The following is a 23,901-nucleotide window of genomic DNA, read 5'->3' as shown; positions in this document are numbered from 1 at the left end:
CAGGTTTTGTCCCAGATGAGTGGAGGACAGCAACAGTCATCCCTCTGCACAAGGTGGGGGACTATTAAATGACCCAGGAAACTACCCATCCATAATTCTGAGTAACGTCATATGCAAGGCTATGGAAAGGATAATACTGGATCTGATTAACAACAACATAGGAAATCTCCAGAGTCTAGACCCAGCTCAGCTGGCTTTGTCAAAGGCAGGTCCTGCCTGCTCAGTCTGGCAGACTTCTTTGAGAAGGTCACCAAGGCCATGGATGAGAGTAAGATAGTGCATATTACCTACCTTGACGTGGTCAAGGCATTTGACACAATACCCCATGTGGATATTACAGATAAACTCACAAAACTGGGGATAAACCTCTACATCACCAAATGGATAGCCAAATGGCTCACTGATAAGACATACATTATTAGAGTGGGGGAATCCACATTGAGCAAGAGGCCAGTCACCAGTGGAGTACCACAGGGCTCAGTGCTGGGCACCCTCCTGTTTGGGATGTACTTCTCAGATGTCAAGGCAGATATAGATGGCCTTTGTCTCACCAAGTAAAAAAGAAAAAGTAGGTAGCGTCACCAAAGGCAGAGCACATCAAAGTACAAAATTCAGAGAAATAATGGTTCTGCCACCAGTCCTGCTAAAAACGTGAAACTTGAAAACTTTTAATAAAAATAAAACAATGATAAAATAAAACACATTGTCTCATAAACCGGATAAGCGCTTTCGGTGTAATACCTTTTTCAAATCCTAAATGTTAGCCAGTAAAACTTCCTGTTAAATACCTTCATTCTCTGGTATTCACTCATTCAAAGATACTTAGTAGCCATAGCAATGTATACACCCTTTCAACTAGGTTATTTTGACTGCTGAAGAGGTTTTCCTTTTAGTGCAGGTTTTAAAGGAACAAATGCATTCAGACCTGGTGACTGATCTGAACGCAAGTTCATTACCCAATTAATTTCTTCAATTTCTGTTTGATTTACTAAATCACCACCTCTTAATATTTCATGGAGCCTAATTAGTGTCATAAACTTAAAAGAATGGCTACCATTTGCACTAATGTGCATATAAAGTGCATTGCTAGTAACTTTATTTCTTATGTCAGATAAATGTTTTAGGATACGTTCTTTAAACATTTGGTTCATTTTTCCTATGTAGTAGGCCTTGCAGTGACTGCAGGTTGCCACATATACGATGTTCTTACTCCGACAATTTGCAAACCCTTCAAATTTATAGTTCTTCTTAGTTAAGGGATGTATAAAGATACTCAAGTTGTTAATGTAAGAACATGTCTTGCAGCTTCCACATCTGAACGTACCAACTCTCCTACTCATTTGAAAGCTCCTATTTTCGCAGATGGCTTCAGTTTCTGTTTTATAACATAGCAGTCTTTTTAGATTTTTCATGTTCTTAAAAGAAAAACTGGGTTGATCTCCAACAGGTTCTCTAATTTTATTATCAGATGTTAACACTGGCCAAAATTTCTTAATGATGTTATGAATAGCAGAATTGTCAGTACTACGAAGTTTGGACAAGGGACAAAGACTATATGAAAGACCAAACTAAACTCATTAATGACTTTACCAAGAGGGGGGTATATAATCAAAGGAATACAAACTAATGAACAACTACTTTGGAATGACGATCTCAGACAGCAAGATCTTATTTCTCGAACCAAGGAGGAGTAGTTAACGCCAAACAAAAAGAGCGAAAGTCTAACTTGAGATGTCAGCTAACATATGGTACTGTTAATTCTGCTATTCATAACATCATTAAGAAATTTTGGCCAGTGTTAACATATGATAATAAAATTAGAGAACCTGTTGGAGATCAACCCAGATTTTCTTTTAAGAATAGGAAAAATCTAAAAAGCCTGCTATGTTATAAAACAGAAACTGAAGCCATCTGTAAAAATAGGAGCTTTCAAATGAGTAGGAGAGTTGGTACGTTCAGATGTGGAAGCTGCAAGGCATGTTCTTACATTAACAACTCGAATATCTTTATACATCCCTTAACTAAGAAGAACTATAAATTTGAAGGATTTGCAAATTGTCTTAGTAAGAACATCATATATGTGGCAACCTGCAGTCACTGCAAGGCCTACTACATAGGAAAAACAAACCAAATGTTTAAAGAACGCATACTAAAACACTTATCCAACATAAGAAATAAAATTACTAGCAATGCACTTTATATGCACATTAGTGCAAATGGTAGCCATTCTTTTAAGTTTATGACACTAACTAGGCTCCATGAGACATTAAGAGGTGGTGATTTAGTAAATCAAACAGAAATTGAAGACATGAATTGGGTAATGAACTTGCATTCAGATCAGCCACCAGGTCTGAATGCATTTGTTCTTTTAAAACCTGCACTAAAAGGAAAACCTCTTCAGCACTCTAAATAACCTAATTGAAAGGGTGTATACATTGCTATGGCTACTAAGTATCTTTGAATGAGTGAATACCAGAGAATGAAGGTATTTAATCAGACGTTTTAATGGTTGCCATTTAGGATTTGAAAAAGGTATTACTCCGAAACTGCTTATCCAATTTATGAACCAGTGTGTTTTACTTTATCATTGTTTTATTTTTATTAAAAGTTTTCAAGTTTCAAGTTTTTAGCAGGATTGGTGGCAGAACCATTCTTTCTCTGAATTTGGCTCACCAAGTTGCTAATTACTGCAAGTTGGGGGCAATCATTGACTCCCAAAAGGATGTTGATATCCTACAGAAAGGACTGACGCAGACTAATGAATGGTTTCAGAGCTATAGCTTCAAAGTAAATGCAAAGGAATGCATATTAATACCCTTTGGAAATCAAATATCCCTGCAAACTGCAATATTCTTAACACCCCACATGAATGGACCCAGTGATGAGAGATCTAGGTACTAAGATGAATAGTAATCTGAACTTTGACCACCATATGTCCACGGTAGTGAGGACATCCTTCTGTTTGGCTCAGCTTATATGTAAGGGCATGGCATCCATATCTAAAGATGCCATAGTACCACTGTAAATGGCCCTCATTGGATCAGTAATCAAGTACAATGCACCCTTTGGCATGTACCTCATCAGGCACCTGCATCCTCAGAGATTTCTCAGCCAAAAAATACAGGGTATAAACAACATGTCATATGCAGACCAATTAAAAGCCCTATCACTGTATTCACTTTCCTACTGATAACTGAAGGGTGATCTATGCCTGACCTACAAGGCAGTAGACACTGCCCAGCCCTGATGGAAATGTTGCATATTCACAAAACTAACTGCGCAAGGGTTACCCACTCCAAGGATCATAACCTGCTCAATGGCACAAATGAATCATGCTGGAGAGACAGACATGCCCCATAGAGTGCCCCTCCTCTGGAATAAGCTTCCTATTCACCTTAAGCGGAGCTCTTTCCTGACCATCTTCAAGTGCTCTGGACTAATAGATGGGAAATTGCAAATTCACTCCTGGGGTAGCACCCATGTCCTTTATAGACAGAGAAAATCTGCAAAAAATTGTCAAAACCAAACTTGCTAACCCTTATTATTTTTCCCTGAGGGATAGAAAATTGGGTAAAATCTGGGTAAAACTGGCTAGGCTTGTAAGGGCTCTTGAGCCATTTGCCTAGTATTGTATCCTAAGGAGGTGCATGTATGAGAATATTTATGATATTGGAAGGAAAAATGTTAATAAACATGCCCAAGAATGTGAAATTTCAAGAAGTTTGTGTTCACAGTAACAAAGGAAATTGAGAAGAATCCAAGGGGAGGGCACTTGGATGAAGAGACTGAATACAAGGAATTAATATGGCAATTGTGTAGCGAAGCAAGAAAACACCCAGGTTTAAATGAACATGTTTCACTGAATATCATTTTCAAACTCAGAGCTGCTAAATTATAAAGAGGACAACTCATTTTTATATATGGATTACAAAGTAATTTTTAGGATTTTTAATGTGTGTATACATATTTTTGCTGAATAGTTTATACTTCTATATTAATTATTTTTAGAAGTCATATACTACGGTAATAATTGTAGCCATGCGATGCGTAATCTTACGAAGTCCATAATAAGATGGAAGAGTTTAAGATTAATACAGTGCATGGTTTTGTGAGCACTAAGTTAGTCAGAAGTTTTGTTTTTAAGTAATATACTTTTGCCTTTGCCAGATCTTGTGAGAAAGGTAAAGATTTAGGAGACTTTGCTGACCCACGTAAGAGGCACTTTTGCAGCATATAACTGAAAAGTATACTCATGTGAGAAAAAAAGTTTTATATTTATTATTTGTGGACTTAGAATCCACAATTTGACAATGCCAATAGATCTAAGTTGGGGACAATTATATCAAAAAGAGATTGTACAGAGCCAGTAATTAGCATTTTAGCTACATTGTACAAGTCCACATGGATTCAAGTAAAAATCACAAAAACTGGTCATCTAGCCGCAAAGTTTGAAATGAATAAAGTGATAAGACAGCAGTATGTCCTACCTGGTTATACCCAATCTACATGGACAATTTATTTAGGAAGTTGAAAGATGATAGGAAAGAACTACCCAGCATTAATAATAATATTAAGTCCCTGGTATAGTACATTACGAGGATAACATTGCTCTGATGTGACATCTTATACCTCTCAGATATGATATTTGCAAGACTGCACATTGTCCCATGAAATGAATATCTATATATATATATATATATATCTATATTTCTGTATCCATCTATCTGTTTATCTGTACATACAAAATGAAACAAATATGGCTTAAAAAAGAAAATATTATAGTTAGTCATAAGATCAAAAAGTGAAGTCAGATTTATGACTTATTTGAAATTATTTTTGCTTCTAACAAATCGTGGACAAGATATGTTGAATATTTGAAAACAAAAATAAATAAATATTCTGTTCTGCAAACTATGCATGTAGCATTAGTAGGAATGACTATTAAATGTTTATTAGAATCTATAAGAGCAGATGTATATCTAATACTAATTGCCGGTGCAGTGTTATGGCCAAACATTACAGAATTATGTTTAGTAGGAAAGGCATATGAACTTTTGGGTAAGTTTTTTCAAACAACAAGATCATTTCCTTTGGTTTGAGACATAAATTTAGGATTACTAATGAGAGGGTACTGATAATGAAATATTAGCTATTGGGAGCCATACAGCCATGACATAATAGAGCGATCATATTAGGAACGGGATTTGGTATAATGGTTGAAGTGTTAACCTCAAAAATACAAGGTACAGGGCTTGATTCTCACCTTTGGAAGGGAAATTGGCTAGGCTGAAAATGGCTCACAAGACAGCTAGCCTAGTACTTACCAATGAATCTAAGAAATTATGTTTTAAGTTCAAGAGAGCACTGGAAAATCCAAATAATAGGAATGCATAGACAGCATCCTAAAAATGTATGGATTTATGTACATGAATAATTACCTCAAAAAGAATATGTAAAATAAAATGGCTCCCTATTGAAATGTCAACACAAAATGCAGAGTACAGACATGCCAAAAAAAAAAAAAAACAAAAGACAGAAAACACAGGAGAAGAGAGAATCTCAAAGATCACTTTTCTTCTTTCAACTTCTTTTTCCAGTGGGGGAAAGCCCCCCCTGCACCCTCCCATGTGAGGGGACAAGCCACTCACACCATATGAACTTATCTATACCAACTCCAGGATTGCCATACCTTGGAGAAAAGGGAATATTCTGTGAAATGGCACCTCAGCCTTGGTATGCGTAAGTCCGATCTTTCGGCCATTCAGTCTCCATATTTCAGGACTCACCCTAGTAGGACCCACCACTTCAAATGGTTACCAATAAAACATGCTCTACATTTAAAGAAATGGATTAAACATTTTGGTAGTAAAAATCAATAAATTATAAGCATTCAACATTTTTTCTCAAACAGACATAAATAAATAACATTAAATTTCTTGTCATGTTAAGCAAAAGAAAGTTTAGAAGATTTATGCAGAAGACAAATTTGACCTCCAAGAAGGGAATTCAGGGACTAGCAGAATAATTGCAGAAACCTGTGGCATATTTGTTACGGCAAGATGAATACAAAAGGAACGATTTGATTTATGTTTTTATTAAAATATCCATTATGTCAACATCAGAGACAATACATGTTTCTATAAAGTGCTTGGATAGTTAACAATTTTAAATTCCAAATTTCATAAGTAAAGGTCTAGGACTAGTGAGACCGAATGTGTAAACATGGGGGGGTTACAAACAGCAAAATAACAGTCACTGTGTCTCAGAGGAGTCTCTTTTCTTTGAACTCTGGTAATCTCACAGTTACTTTTGATAAGAAGTGAAGTGGGGGTGCATTCCCCCAACATTTGTAGGAGGAGGGAGTTTTCACATTTAGGAAAAATAAGTTTAAAATAAGTTTAAAGGACAGCAGCAAATGACAACATTCATGATGGTATACTCAGCCTGGGTCTTTGCATTTTTGTAGTGGTGATATGCAAATCTCAGACTGTGAGCATTCATACAAAGATGTGAAGGAGTTACTGTAAACACGTCCCCATCACAAAAGTGTAACATGCTTAATACAATAGTGGACAGCTACAATGCTATTCAGTAGTTTTACACATATGCATATGAGTTTGATTCTTAGACATGAATCTATAATGAGCTAATTTGCATATACAGTATGTAAATAGCCCTGCACTTATTCCAGTAAGCAGCAGTTTTCAGGGAGAATATACAGATGTGAAGGGAGATTAGTTGGTGCTCTTACATACCTGGGCATTTTTACTGAAGGGGTCACATGGATAAATGCTTCATTCTGATGTTTGTGCATACCTGGACACTTTACTGAAGGGGTCACCTGGATAAATGTTTCATTTTGATGCTTGTGTACACCTGGACATATTACTGAAGGGGCCACTTGGCTGAATGTTTCATTTTAGTGCTTGTGCATATGAGGTCATATTAATGAAGGGGTAGCTTGGGGAAATGTTTCATTTTAGTGCTTGTGCATACCTGAACATTCTACTGAAGGGGTAGCTTGGGGAAATGTTTCATTTTAGTGTTCAAGCATATTAGAAAATGTTACTGAAGGGGTCACTTGGGTAAATAATTAATTTGTGTGTCAAGGAAGTGCTTGTGCATACATGGTCAGACTGCTAAAGTGATCACTGGCTAGAATAATTCATTGTGTCATTTTAGTGCTTGTGCATACTTGAACAATTTACTGAAGGGATGGCTTAGGGAAAGTTCATGGATTGCAGCTCCAATATCAAAGGTGAAGTACCACATTTAACAAGTGATGTGCATATCACACAGATGTTGGACTATAAATTGCAAAACTGCCTCATTATCATAGTACACTTTACAAGATTTCTCATTTGCATCTTATATTTTTAAGGAATTTTGCATTAGTGTAAGTGGCTTTTATGAGTGTTGCCAATGCTACACTCATTTGTAAGCATTACGAATACCCCTATCACATTTGAGCAAGTGACTATGAATATAGGCCTTACTGTTATCCTGTGTTTTCAAAATACCTGTACAGGAATGGATCCACTGGAGTATATTCTGATTTTTTTTTCATAATTCTAGGACACAGAATTATAGCAGGGAGACATTTGGATATGATAAGGAATGATTACTTGCATCTTTGGAAGACTTAGTAGCCCTTATGTTTTCTATACACAGGAAGAGTTTATACCTGTATGCACATTACTAATTATGTAACATAAAATGAAAAGGCTTATCGGGGAGTAAAATAAAAAAAATGATTGAGATCAATAAGTTGTACAGCAGGTTTGTGTAATATGTATAAGGAAATGGAACCTACACAGTATAAATCAAATCATAAAATGCAAATAACTAAAGCACTTTAGTAAGCTTATTTGAGGAGGAGATATATTATGCACAGGCAAAATATTTTAAATATTATTTGTGATGTTGCAGTATGACTTAAAATGGTTATTAATGATTATTTACTACCCTATGTTTCTGCAGTACCTTCTTATATCAAGGAGTCTTGATAAATGGTAGACATAATTGGTTTAGTAATATGTACTGGTTAGTGATAGATGTACAAAGTTCATGTACAAGTATACAATACACTGATGGCCTCCAGGCACTATTACATTTTAAACATGGCTGTACAGTTTCCATGCATGTAACTGAACTTATTGCATTTTGTTTAAAGAACATTTTTTCATGTTTGCTAAATTGATTTATACAGAATTGGTAGGTTCGGATATGGGGGCATCTTTTGCCCCTGTGTATGCCAATTTGTTGATGGGTTTGTTTGAGATTAATAATGTTTATAAATCAGAATTTTTCCAAAAGTATGTTATCAAATATTACCAGTATGTTGATGATTTGATTTTTTCATGTAGAGGGGGTAAGACAGAAATAGATTAATTTGTCTTACATTTAAACAACAATAATATGAATTTCAATTTTGTATGGGATATTCAAGATAATACTATTAATTATTTAGATATGGCATTTTTATAGCTGGTGATAGGAATATACATATTAAATTGTATCATAAACCTACTGGAGTTTCAGATTATGTGAATGCTACTAGTTTTTATCCACCTCATTTATTGGATTCTTTATCTTACGTTGAAATATTGAGCTCTAGAAGATTGTGTCGTCTTAGACAAGATTTTTTTGGAAGCTCAAAATATAATGGATGTATTTACTAAAGGCAATATGGCGAGCATAGTACATATACAGCTTACACTAGGTTTAGTAAACTTGCTCAAGGGGCCAGATTCCAAAGGACTTGCTTTCAGTATAATTTGCCACTTATACTGAAAGCAGGCTGAGAGTTGGTGCTTTGGAATCTGGTCCCTGTAATAAGCCTGTGTATAGATAGGACTTCACTGATGTAAATCACTTACACTGAGAGCAGATCTTTTGGAATCTGGTCCAAGATGATGCTTTAGGTATTAACATTATTAATTTATTACATAGGAAAAAACATTATGTATAGAATTATAAAAATGAAGTACCTAACCCGAATAACTATTTAGTTATTGAATTTAATATTCTATCACAAGAAATAATAAATTCTATGATGGGGGGTTGGCCAATAATGTTGTAAGATTGGACTATGACTAAGTATGCACTTTATAGACATATTGTCTCATATGAAAGTGGCAGGAGATTGTCTGATATGTTGATATATAATCATTTTACATATAAAATTGAAAATTATTCAGGGGTACCTAAACAGAACAGAGGTACTCTTCCCTGTCAGAATTGTTCTGTTTCTGCAAATATAGTTAACCATTTTCCTAGAATTAATGGCATATCTTATATACCTATCAAAACATTTTATGTCTTAATTTGTTCAAATGGGTTTTTCTGTATTGGAGAGATCAAAAGAAAATTTAATGATAAGCTAAAAGAACACCTTAGAGTCAGAAGACAAAGTTGGTGCTACACTGGTATGGGAGAACATTTTTTGAAAGGGCACAATAAATATTCTGATGCATTGTTGGCTACCATTTTGATGCAGGTTAAAGTAAAAAAGATAGAACTTTATTTGGTTAAGCAAAAATGTATATACAAGAAAAGTGTATGTATTTTAAAATATGGTCCTTTGGTACCTAATGGGTTGAAAAGGGAAGTAATTTGGTGGTATTTGACTCACTGAAGTTTTAATAATTACTTAGGATTAATTCTTTTATTTGATTAATTGTTTACATTAGTATAAAAAGTTGCATTGTGTTTTGAAAAGACTCTGCAAAGGTAGGTAAGTAAGTAATCTAAATAAGGAAAAGTATGAATGCCTTGCAGTCTGCATTGGCCCATTACTGGAGCTATACCTTTACTACTGCAGATGACCCAGTCTCTGTTTGGTTCTGGATGTGGGAAGTATTCCCCTAAAGAAATGATTTGTACCCAGTGTCATCTGTAACCCTTCTGAACCATTTTATCACTCAAGAGTCTGATACAATCTGTTACCAAAGGAAATCATAGAGACTGAGTTTCTAGGATAGATTTAGAGAGATAGGGGTGGGGGTGGTGTCATAGTCATTCTGAAGTATTAGAATGCCCATTTTTTAAAGAATTCCTGTATTTTGTTGTTCCGCCTCCTGCATCTCTTTTTGTCAGGTGGTGGTAGGGACTGCTTGTTTTGTTTCTTAAAGGGAGTAGAGGATTTAGGAGATTTGTAATAGGGAACTTGAAAATCATAGACACTTCCTGAATTAATTTCCTTCTTTTCTCAAATTGGTTGAAGACCTGAATCGCAGATGGGTAAAACAAAACTTGCTTATGTGAAGTATAATTTAAAATTTCAAACTTAACGTCATACTTCATCAATGAACTTTTGATCAGATACCTAGGTATATCTCGTCAAAACTGTAGAGGTAGCAGTGGCCCTAGACCCAGCATCTGCACAGTCATACACACTCTTCAAATCATGTTTATTTACTTGGAACAGATCAGAAATCCTAGGATTCAGAAAGGGGCTATCTTCAGAAGGAAGTGTGACAGAGTATTCCTTCAAACTGTCTACACAACTCCAAATAAACTAAGACTTACCAAATCTATCAAATACTTACATTCTTTACTTTACTTTCTTAGTCTAAAGGTGAAAAGTTAGTATTGACCAAAAATATATTTCAGCTGGCAAAGTAGCGAAAATGCCAGCTGGGTCTGATTTAAGATGGGAAGACAAGAATTTGCCAGCCTGCGATACTTTATAAAGTCTATCTGTCTGTGTGGAGACTAAAGGTTGAGGATCAGGATTATTACAGATAGCATTAAACACATCCTTGGAGGCTGGTAAAATAAGGAGGGGGTTTTAATATAACATAATATTTTCTCAGTTCATGGCGAACATCCTCTTGTTACCACAAAAACACCTCATTCATCCTGGAAATAGCCTGTGAAAACAAAAATTCCTCTAAGGTAGGAGGAGGTGAAGTTTCCACAGAATCAAGAGTTTTGGGCTTGCAAATCTGCAGGAGAAGAAGCCCTGTTTGTATCAATGTCAGAATCCTCTGACAAACATCCCTCATGAATTCCTTTACTGATATTATCCTCTAGTTAGGATTTCTAAATTCCAGGATAAACAGCCTGTAATAATTGCCTGACTAAGGTAAGAAAGCTATCTTTACAACCAGACACCATGTCTTCAGATGAGCAATATATAAACATTTGTTTTATTTTTGCAGGGACCACTCTGGAAGAAGACCAAATAGAACATGGCACTTCGACCCTGTCAAGAGATCTTTTTCCCAGGTCACTCCAAGAAGAACCTCCCAGACACAAAGAAGATGGTTTTCCATGCTCAAATCTGACACTAGAATAGGTGTAGAGGACTTGGTTGACCCCCAGTCCATGGTGCTAAAAGAACTGCACTGAAGAACAGTGGATGTCTACTGCAGAGTCACCCCCTAATGCTGAGACACTTTCTGAGCCTGCAGTAGCTGCTAGGGTCTTTACTGTGTTGTTGCTTTCATTTTAGATGTAGTGCAAGAAGAGCCAACAGGACCAGAGTAAATATCTGTGCTGTAGCCAAAGAATAAGTCTCATTGCCAGTAAACACTTATGGAACTAATCATTCAGAACTGAAGTTGACAGATAAGTGTTCACAAGCAGCTCACACACTTACACTTCCTCACACAGTATGCACAAGCAGAACACAAAAACTCCTGTCAGAAATTAATCACTCTGCACAGAAGAACACTGGCAGACAATGGAGAAATAGGTTGTCACAAAATGTACACGAGCATTAACATACACTCATGTTTTCTGCCTTGATAAAATACTTCCAGATCCTTAGATTTACAGAAACAATTCGAAGTTTTCACAAGCATTACTTGTTTATCACAAATATTCACACCAGTAATAAAAAAAAATAAGAGGAAATACCTCTTTTAGTCAGAAAATAAAATATAGAAATGTTTTGTTAAAAGGGCCAATAATTTCTGTGTGGAAGGGTTTTCCTGTGGGGATGTATCTGCCAGAAGTGATGCTTGAAGCTGATTGTTGCTTCATTGTAGCTCAGAGCTGCTTCCTGTCAAGGAGGCAAGAAAGTTTTGAAGTTTAATAGACTCTGACTGCTAATTTCACTCCAAGGGGCTAGCTAATCAGCAGTTAGAATATGTGTGAAAGGGAGCCAGAGCTTTGTAAAGCAGGCCGGTAGGTAGCATACAATCCATATAACCAAAATGATACTGGATTAATAATAATGATGAACATGAAATGATCCATTACTGCCTTCCCTGTCTGAGTTCTACCCTCAAAACCATCTGTGGGTGTAGAACGGTGCATGCTTGGTGATATAACCAGTGAGCTAGATGAGACCGTACCTCACACAGCACTGACTTGCAATATTAGGAATTAAGTTTAGAACTTGTGGGTGAATATATTCATGCAAATCTGATGAAATGGAATTACCACTATGCCGGTATACATTTGAGAAAATTCATTTTATGAAGGAATAGAAAGAAAAAGTCAGTAAATTTGTGTAGCTTTATGGTATGTTGTGTTTTGCATTTACCTGTTTTTTTGTCAAAACTGGCTATGTTTTGAAGGACTAAACAAACGTGCATAATTAATATGTAGTGTGGCAGAAATGTGCATGTATAATATATAATGTAGCAGAAATGAGTACATGAGTACATGGATAAATGGACAAGCAATTAATTATTCATTCTGAGACAAAGTAGAGAATAAAGTAAGAAAATAATATAATATACAAAAACAAATTAACTGTAATAATACAATAATGATGTGTGCTAACATCTTTTCTCCAGGTACCACACAGATAAGGCTCAGAAGTTATGTATAACCCTTCATGTAGTTTCTAAATGATTTTACTACTACATCTGACTTCAGGGGATATAGGCCCACCAAGTGTCAAAAGAGCTCATTTACTCGCACATGGGGTAAAAGTTAGGAGGCAGATCTCCAATAAACTTAATGTTTTGAAGCCATTGTTATGTAGTTCTTAACAGCCAGTGGTCCATTTTTCAGTGCTGTGAGACAAGCAATCACAAGAATACTGATGTTTTACACATCTGCTCATTGATAGAATCAGGGCATCTGACATAATGAGGACTCTGGCAGGCTGTTTTACCCCTGGCTTATGAGTCAGCCATACCTCTGCCTTATGGAACACTAGTGCTCTACGTGGATACCCTGCTACTACAGCACCGGGAGTGCCAGACATCATTCGTGCACATAAGCCTTCCTTGTGGCAAATGGAGTAAGTTCATGGGCACAATACAGGTGAGCCAGGGTTCTAATCCAGCAGATTCCAACTTGGGTGGGGGGGGTGGCAGAATGGTTAAAATGTTTACCTTGCAGACACAAGGTGCAGGGTTTGATTCTCACATGGGGTAATTGGCTAGACTTAAAATGGCCCACAAGGGCAATTAGCCTAGTATTAATCTATGTACCTATGTACCTATGTACCTATATGATTCACAGTCTTTTTATCAGTACAACACTTTATCCTAGCTAAATGGTGTGTCAGTGTGTAACATTTCTGCAAGTGTCAGCAATTCAGTCCTCACTTCCTAGTCACAGTCTGTGTGGGATGCATATTTGTCCATGTGACTATTAAATGTTCTCTGTGCATTCTAGTTTTCTCTCACTCCCAAAATCCTTCTGGATGATTTACAGGTGTAAAGGGAATCACACATATACATGGTAAGGAAGGGTCTCAAAAACAACAATTCACATATGTGGTTAACAAAAATAAGCAAAGGTTATCAGACAAAGTTTGGGACATAAACTATCAATCTTGAAAATCAGAAGTTCAAGCTATCAGTTATCAGTTACCTGATTACTAATACACAACTGCTGATTAATCTAGTAGTAGTACTGAATGTGAACAAGTAATGCTATCTTTCCTCAGTTACCATTGTCCACAACTTACCAAAATACAAGGAAAGCAGATATGGGAAAATAACACAACATAGCTTGTTTGCTTTAGCTTCAGTTACTGCACATTTTAAATAATGTATTACCAATTATTTTACCTTAGAGATAAAAGTTTTGCTTTACTTACAGCCAGTTCAGATTTGGCAGATCAGCACAGATATACTTTCTTGGGATTTGCTGTATAGAATTGTTAAGCAGTGACCTGTTGAGAAAAAAAAGTTTCATTCATCATTCTTTACATTCAGACAGTAAAGTTGCCATAAAGGTTTTCTGTTTTATCAGCAGTTCTACAGGATCTCCAAACTGTCTGCAGATGAGGGACTAAGATGCAAGCATGAGATGGGATAAGGCAATACAATGTGAGGCAGCTAAAGCTGTTCCAGAGCCATGGCTACAGCGCGATGAGAAGAGTCTGCACAATTTCACTGCGTATATCTTTGGAGAAAAGTAAGGAAAACGCCACATCATAAACAAACTGCATAGCCATAGGTACCTCACGGGTTCAGTATTAAGGCCATGTCAAGTTTGTTAATCCTGTGTATTGCAAGAGGAATACACATAGGTGATACTTCACTTAAACTGTGCTGAAATACATGGGGATATACAACCACAAGTAATGTTGCTTCACACCAGGGCTTATGAAGCATTCACAGGGTGTAAATTGTAGAATATTAAGAAAAGATTGCAAGAGATCACATAGGACCTGCTGAGTTAGAGTAAATAAGGTGAGATCAGACCATTCTGAGCAAGCTAAGCTGGTCTAGACTAGAGACTGCTACCATAGCTCCTGCAAAGGTGGGGGGGGGGTTGCGCAAGTCCCATTTCGATACCTTTTGGTGATGAGACAGACCTAAAAAATGAGTCCTGCACTGACTAGAAACTGCTTGACCATTTGCCAAGCACCTATATATACATACACACACACACACACACACACACACACACACACACACACACATATATTTGTATATCTCTATCTATAGAGAGAGACATATACATATATAATATTTATATATCTATATATATATATATATATATTTATTATCTTATGATAGATATATATATATGTGTGTGTGTATACTGTATATATATATATACACACACACACACACACACATACACACACACACACACAGACACACACACACACACACACACACACACACACACACACACACACACACACACACACACACACACAGTTCATTATATATATATATATATATATATATATATATATATATATATAACATTACCCAACATTTTCTGTAGGCCGAAGATGTTATAATCCACACTAATATAAAAAAGACCTACTTTAACCACTGACTTCGATGTAACACAGATAAAATATTCAAAAACACAACACCTCACTCAAACATACATGACAGCCAATAATCATAACCCGAGTGTACAACATCTCAGATATTAAATCCAATCACAAAGTGTTACTACAAGGTAAAACTATACACAGAATTATTGATTAATATTTGTTTGCTTAACAAGAACATAAGCAAACTATTGCTGAAACACTGGAAAAAATGCACACCATACAATATGTCCCACGAATTCTGAAGTAAAAATCACAAAAATCTGTTTACACATACCATATGTGGTATTTTGTTTACCACAACCATAGACCCCCCACATATTTTCTTTCTATCTATCTATCTATCTATCTATCTATCTATCTATCTATCTATCTATCTATCTGTCTATATTAGGATGTTTCTGTGTGTGCATGTTCATTGACTAGGTATTTTTTAAATAGGAATCATCAAGATTATTTTGTTGACTCCTGTATTTAGTCAACAAATGCTAACTGATTTCAAGGAAACTGCATTATATTGGATATGATGAATTTATCCTAGCATTGAGGGAGTTAGTATATGGAGGAATGGGGAGGGTGGATTGTTCCCCATATGACTTGGACTCATTTTTTTCTTGAAAGAGTTGTGATGAAGGGATGTCTGTATTTAGCCATATACCCATACATACATACACAAATGTACTTAATGTTTATATGTGTGTGGAATTATATATATATATATATATATATATATATATATATATATATATACATACATACATCTATCTATCTATCTATCTATCTATCTATCTATCTATCTATCTATCTATCTATCTATCTATCTATTTATCTATCTAGGGTATAAATAAAATATATCTCACACAAATTTGGCTCTACTACAGGTGCTTGCTTGCTAGTAGCTCAAGACAAAACTGCTTGCTACCAATGGCTTGAACTCCAACTGTTCTGACCTCCTGTTCCTGCATAGCCCTCCCAACACCCAATCCTATACACTACATTATCCTAACCTAAACCTTAAACCAGAAACTCCCACCCAGTTCCCAACCTGACTCCTTAGCTCCTCACCATAAACTTTCACTACTCTTCCCCAATAAAGTCTTCATTTGCTGCCTAAACCTAAATTCTCCAATTGATGTTTATCCCTAAAAGTCCCTTCCTGCTCCCGAATTCTAAAACTCCATCACCCTCGCTAAACCTAAATTCCCTGATCACTCTCTACCCCTAAAAGTCCCTTTCTGCTCCCTAATCCTAAAACTCCCTTCCTGCTCCTTAATCCTAAACCTTCCCCATTCCCTATTCCTGATCATTCTTTTTAATCCAACAGTTCCCCAGCTGCTTCAAGCCCTTCTCAGTCATGATTCATATATACATATATATATATATATATATATATATATATATATATATATATATATATATATGTGTGTGTGTGTGTGTTTGTGTGTTTGTGTGTGTGTGTGTGTGTGTGTGTGTGTGTGTGTGTGTGTGTGTGTGTGTGTGTGTGTGTGTGTGTGTGTGTATAAATTACATATATGTATACATTTTGTAAGCTCCTTTTATGAGGTCTCAGTCCCTCGATTTTCTGCTTCATTCCGTTCTCAATGATTTTTTAATCCTTTCCTAGCAACACCCTTCTAACTAATATCTTAAAACTTCTATACTTGATTGACTCTCTTTTCTATATAGACTATCTGCCCTGGCCTGATAAGTAGCCTGAAATTCATTATAATCCAATCCCCTAGAGAAATCCCGAACTTCTCCTTACCTTCCTTCTTATATTTCCAAACTCTGTCCTGTCCTGAACCCTTTCCCAAAGATATTTTACTCTCCTGATCAGCTTCTTCTCTCTCCCAAAAATCACTTTTCAACAACCTTGTTTTCATAATCTTGCATTTGTTTCCCCAGCTGTCCTGTGCAAATCCTGTACAAATAAATCACCTATCCCTTTAATCATGCCTCTGCTGTCTCTGATGCCAGATACCTACCCCTCTGTCTGTCTCCGCTTTTGCTGTTATTTGTGCCATACTATCCACCAAAGCATACCATTTTTGTTTGGCATGTTCCAGCCTCCACAGTTCCATTGACTCCAGTCCCTTCCCTGCTTATCGCAAAATGTTTTCCCCTCCAAATAAGCCTATGAAAAACATGCTACCACACTTGCAATAACTGCTTTCCTGGGCAGTGCAGTAGATGTCTCACCAGCTACAGTTTATGGCAAGAATCATCATTCTAACCAACTCTTTGGTTCATAGGTTGTAACTAGGCATGAGGTCCAGAAGAGCATTGAAGGACCAAGCTCATTTTCCCAATTGTCCCAATGCACTTCCAGGTTAAGTGTCTCACTGAATGTCACACAGCATGCAAATGAAGGTTGAGGAACTCAAACCATGAACTACAAGGAGCGGCTCATTGACAGCTCATAGTCTTAATTCCATAGCCTTAATTCTCTGCTAACTGCAAGACATGATCTATGCTTCCTCTGAATTAAGTCATCTTCCTACTCTAAAACTAGTATGTCTCTGTTTGTGCTAACCCCTGCCACAGTATTAATTTGCCTCATTTCACATACTGAGAGATAAACATTGAGCCTAAGATATTTTGTTGGGCACCCCCCCCCCAACCTCATTAGCAGGTGTCAGTTCTTGTCAGTTACTATATTCATTGGTACCACTACTGACTTCTGTAAACTGACCAAAGTCAAGATTCCTTCTCATAACCCTAAACAAAACTTGCACTATTAGTTGTAAACACAATTCCACCTCAGCAATTCACAGTATACAGGCCTCCATAAGTACAATCTACTACTGGTCTCCACTATACTCAGCATCTCACCTATTTTCTGCATCAGCACTGCATTCACAAGGAAAAACAACAAAGATGACAGAGGGCACCACTGCCTCATTCCCTCCCTAACATTACTGCCTTTATCAGCGTTCCTTTCACTGCCACCTCCATTCATACTAGCACATAAAGTGCCTTCGCCTCTTCAATAAACCTTGCACCCATGATGTTTTCTTCTAGGACTTCAAACATAAACTTCTATCTCAATGAAACAAAACATTCATAACACCATATGTGACTTCTTTCCCTGTTGGAATCTGCTATCTTCTACCTAGTCAATAAAGCTAATGAATTGTCTCTGGTGGTTAGTGAAAGACCTTTAAAAATACCTTTGGCTCGTAATCGAACTTTGGAAGCATCCTTTCCATCCTTATAGTCACTGCACTAAAAGAAATATTTGCAGTGCAGTTATAAGTGAAATAGTTCATTAGCTCACTGGATCCCCCACATCACCTTTGCATTCTGGCAGCACAGTTAGTATATTTTTTCAAAGACTACAGCAGTAATTTATCCCCAGTGGTCCCCCAGGAGACCTCTACCAGCTCTTTGATTGCCATCTTACTTGTTAGTCTATAAAAATCCTCCAGGAGCGAACATAACCCTAATTTTTGTACCATCTTTCTGGAACTTAACAGTATTAACAATTTTCCTTTTCTCCATCTTCATATCCAATTCACTCTCTCAAATCTCAGTTAACTTAAAGCATTTTCTCTCTTGTTCCCACTTGTCACAGTATGCCTTTCACCAGCCATCCTCTATTCTAGATTTATTTGGCTTCTGGCAAACTGACTGAAAATATCTTTAATTTATTCTTGTTGCCAAACTTCATTTCCGTTTTCTTTCTCTTTTCCTTAAAGTTTAAAGATAATAATTTACCTTCCTTTTTCTCTTTAACCCACCCGACCAAAATCCTCCCTCCTATCTCAGGTTTCATTTTGCTAGACATTTGGCCATCAACTCTAAACTTTAGACTTGCAATCATTCTCATCCTTTTTTTCACTTTATTATCCCAAATCAGCTCCCCCTGGAATAACCTAACTCTCTGTACCTTGTGTTCTCCTCTGGATCTTTTTATTTCACTGCATTGTTTACTCCATTACATTAGATACTACATGGCCTTCAAACCATCCCATCTCACTCAGTCCTCCAGCCTATCCTCACTCAAGTTATCATTAATGCTTCCCCTTGCCTTATCGGTAGCCCCCTGCATATCTCCCGCCATCCTCACGTTGTGTATGTTTTACTTCCATTGACCTCCTTCCTTCCTTCTCAATTCCAAGATAAAATTAGGAAGGTCTGAACTATGCCCCTCACATATCTCCACTTTGAACACTGTGCACCTATTCACCAGTAACCAGTCCAACTTACTAGATTGGTTATTGTCATCCTCTGAAAAAATACTGCTCCTTTTTCCCCATTAGCCACATTACATTGTCCATTTTCCCCTGTTTTAATGCCCATTGCCTTAGTATTCTCAGTGAAAACCCATGTTTATCTTTTCAGAAAGCTTTTCTCTATGTCCACTATTTGTCTGTGTCCAGTACCACATTATAATCCACGTTAATCACCATCTTATCACCACCCCTAATAATCCTGTCCAGTTGTACAAAGAACTCTTTTAAGATATCCTCTTGTCATCCTTTAGTACAGAATAACCCTGCAACCATCCTCACATTCATCATTATGCATTTCATATTACTTTGTTCTTACCCTAATTTGTAATGCCTTTTCAGATGCCACCACTGACCCCCTGTTCAGCAGTAGTATCCCCTTCATTTTATTTATCACAATCAACATATACAACCACCTGCTTATTTTTACTAACTTTGCCTGCTATGCTTTAGTATCTTTGCACCTAACATTATTACCCTCTGCATCACCTTATCTTTCTAATAAAGCTATGGAGGCATCCACAGTTCATCACTTGAAGAACTGAGGGGGTTTGGGTACTCGTTCATAGTATTGGCCCAAGGTGTTGGTTTAACCAGCTATGCTTCTGCTGGGAGAAATTGTGAGTCAGTGGAAGATTGAATAGCAACATTCAATCCATAGGATTGTTGGGCTGAAGGTTAAGACATTCCAGCAAACTCCATATGGCCATGGCTACCACTCTTGCCTTATTAGTCCCATACTCCTAATGCTGATTGGAGCTAAAGGCTCCTGCTTTGCCAGAATAGCACTAATGCTGCTGGGAAAATAAGCTTGTCAGTAGCCCCTAACCACCAAAACTTCAACAATCCCTTGATGACTAACTGGCAGTCTTTATACACTTTAGTGAAGAGTCTTCATTTACATCACTCTGTAGTCTGTCAACACCAAATTTCCCGTTTAGCAACTCAGCCATAGAGATTCATTAGTTAAATGCATGGGACAGTGTTGTTGCCCTGACCATACTCTACTCACCCTATGCTCCCTTTCATTGAACAAGCTGAGGCCTTTCAAGATCCTTGCAGTTTTTGCATGTCTCACTCTGCAAACAATACAGTGTGCAGTAATGCTGCTTGACTTCACATACTTTGTGTATTTATTTTGCTTTAGAGAAATTAGCACCCTCTCATCATACTATGCAGAATCAAACATTTACTTTCCCAGTGTTACTCAGGTTGATAACACTTTCCCACAAACTAGTAAATGTAATGATAACGGCCAACTCCTCAAAACAGTACCAAAAACCACAAATATAAGAAGTCAAGATGAGAAAGCAGTTGGTAACCAACTGCTTTCTCCTCTCAACTTCTTATATTTGTGGTTTTTGGTCATTTTTTGGAATACCAACTACTTTCCCACAAACACAAAGTCTGTGGGTGTCAGCCTGAAACACATTGCCAAACAGCAGGTTCTGCTGGCAGGACCAATGTAATCATAGGGTTGTTGTAGCATAAAAACATAAATCCGAGTGATTCTAGACCAAACAAAATAGAGCATTATTTTTCTATTACAATAAATTGCACAGACTACATCACTAAGACTAGAAACACAGAGTCAGAATGTGAAGACATAAAGGCATATAAGTGCATGCATCTTAACTCATCTTGAATTAGACATCTGAGTTTCCACTTGACTGACAGAAACAAAAACAGTGCCCTGTTCCCTTTAGTATGCAAGTGTAGTAGCACTTCAAAGGTACCTTATAGCTTACAAGGCAACACATATGGCCAGGAGCAAAGAGCTAAGCAACCAATCTCTTGGCATGTAAGACAGAATCATATGATATCGTGCATGCCATGTAGCCTTATGGGTTTTTAAAAGACGCACTGCACTGTATATCAAAACCCTGCCTATAAGCTTAATGTTTGCATCATCTAAAAGATATATATATATATATATATATATATATATATATATATATATATATATATATATACACACACACACACACACACACACACACACACACACACACACACACACACACATATATATATATATAGATACATACATACAGACACACACACACACACACACACACACACACACACACACACACACATATATATATATATATATATATATATATATATATATATATATATATATATAGATAGATATAGACTATGTTATACTATAGGCTAGGGATGCCACATGGTATACATACATCATTTGTGATCAAGCAATAAATATAACCAGTAGCAGTGATGCACATAAACCAATCTTTATAAACTGGTAGTAGTTTAATAGTAGCAGTAACACAATAGATATCTATGGCATTCATTTTTAGTGGCTTTAGAAGTCTAACATAAGTAGATAATTTACATTCCAATTATGTCACAGTAGGTTCAAGGGACACATCCAGTAGTTGGTCTTCATCAGGTGATTCTTGTTATTAAATCTTTCAAATGAAGACTTGGGCCTGTACATTGTCACAGCCAGGATTTGTGTGTGATTCACTCCCAGAAACAGACTCCGGTGTAGGAAACTGTGACACTTTCTGTCTTTAACTGTCCCTTACTGGTAGTTTCCCTTTCATTTCACTGTTTTGAGATGAAAACACTATACATAGATACTGTACAGTGGAACAGTGCTGACCTAATCTGATCTGGACTGTGCCTGTTTTCTACGTAGCTCTGGAGTCAAGAAACACTTGCTAGATCAATGATGCGGAAATACAGGGCTTAAAAGAAGAGGCAGTGCTTAATAATATCAAGTGTCTCATGTAAGTCAACCAACAAGGCTTCTGTCAAGAGAACCTGGCTAGTAAATGTCATCATGGAATCTGTGAAGGTAAAAAGGGCTGTAAATATACAAATGCCTTTAGTGACTTGTTGGCTAGGAGACAGAATGCATTTATCAAGGAACTCAGTGATCAGCAGGTAAATATTTTTTTCACTAGTTTCTCTTGGTATGGCAAAATCAAAATAGGTCTAAATTCAGAGGTACTACAGGGAGTCTTATCTTTTGGAATGGGGATTACAGTGACTTGTTTACAAAAAGATGGAAATGAATGGTGTGCTAAGGAGAAGTTAAAGAGGTGGTATAATTGATGAGTAATGAGGTCTTTCCATATCTTGGTAACAAGGAGCCACAGGCATAGCTTGATCATTGAGTTCCCTGTGCTGATACCACAAGCCGCCAGTGTCCCTCCCTGGGTAGCTCTTCCCTGTAAAAACCCACTCACTAAATTGTAGCAACAGGATTATTACAGTTGTATACACTCCTCCGCCCAAGCTAGCTCTTCTCTTGAAGAACAACAACAATAACAAAACAAACAAACAAAAAAAAAAAAAACAGTTCACTTTAATAACTCAATGGCTTATTACAGTTAATACATCTGCACCCCCCCCCCCCCGGCTAGCTCCTCCACTAAAGAGCAAATAAATAAGTAAAAACGCAGTTGCCAGCAATAATGTGATCACTATGTTGTAGAGTTCAGCTTATTATAGTTGCATCCACATCTCATAGGGAAAAAAAAACAGTTCACTGTAATAACTAGATCGCTACATTGTATAATAATTACATCCACCACCACAAGGTAACTCTTTAACCGAAGAGCAAAAAAAAAAAAAGCAGGATTATGAATGGCTGATCGCTCACTACCGCCACTTAGTGCCTGTGGCAATTGCCCCGCTCATAGCACCCTAGCTACGCTTCTGCAGTGTGGAATTAGGCCATCACTATCAGTGCCTTCAGGTAGGGTGTTTTTTTTACACTGTATCATTTTCTTTCAGGGAAATTTTCCTGAAGTAAAAAGGTGGTATAAGAATCTGAATGTTAAATAGTGATAGAGACGGTGGGAGCTCTGGGAGTATGGTATGTTGAGAATTTAGTGAGTAGAGCATGGGAGTAGATTTAAGGTAATTTCTAGTTACAACTTGTAGCTTTTAGCTGATTTATACATGGGACCTGTATGGTTGGTGCACAAAGAAAAATGGTAAAATGTGGGGGACCAAGGACTAACCCTTGATGTTAGTAGGTCATAATAGAATGTGTTAGTGGTTAAGCAAGCAAAAATGCCCAAAAGGATGAACATTACATGGAGATAAAAGACTACCTCAGATGTTATGAAGCCTGACACCACAGAAAGATGGTTTCCCCATCCCATCAAGTACATTTCTTCTCTGTAGCACCCACCTTGCAAGGCATCATTGCACTTACAAAATGGGGTATCTGTTGTATTCTGTTTGTGATATGTGTGTGTGTGTATCTATATCTAGCAATATATATATATATATATATATATATATATATATATATATATATATATATATATATCTATATCTATATCTATATATGGATCTAGGACTATTGAACGAAAGTTCAATAGTCCGAATCCACAATCACTGAACACACTTTAACGAAAGCACTTTCACCTAAAAAGTGCATTTGTTAAAGTGTGTTAAAATAACCCCCCA

At 36.8% G+C, this 23,901-nt stretch overlaps 1 protein-coding gene across 1 annotated transcript in view; it reads right to left on the bottom strand.

The window, feature by feature from the left end:
- The window catches only part of LOC122789682 (relaxin receptor 1-like), a 976,275-nt gene that overhangs the window by 260,066 nt on the left and 692,308 nt on the right, over positions 1 to 23,901 (bottom strand). Inside the window, exon 9 of the mRNA XM_044057098.1 lies at positions 14,012 to 14,086. Within this exon, the coding sequence (XP_043913033.1) occupies positions 14,012 to 14,086 (75 nt within the window). The remainder of the gene's footprint in view (positions 1 to 14,011; positions 14,087 to 23,901) is intronic.

The sequence above is a fragment of the Protopterus annectens genome, chromosome 15.part0 (genome assembly GCF_019279795.1).
Source record: "Protopterus annectens isolate FY-2018-M chromosome 15.part0, PAN1.0, whole genome shotgun sequence".
In the NCBI taxonomy this organism is placed as follows: Eukaryota; Metazoa; Chordata; order Ceratodontiformes; family Protopteridae; genus Protopterus; species Protopterus annectens.
The sequence above is the reverse complement of the archived record's forward strand: the minus strand, read 5'-3'. Positions and strand labels throughout refer to the sequence as shown.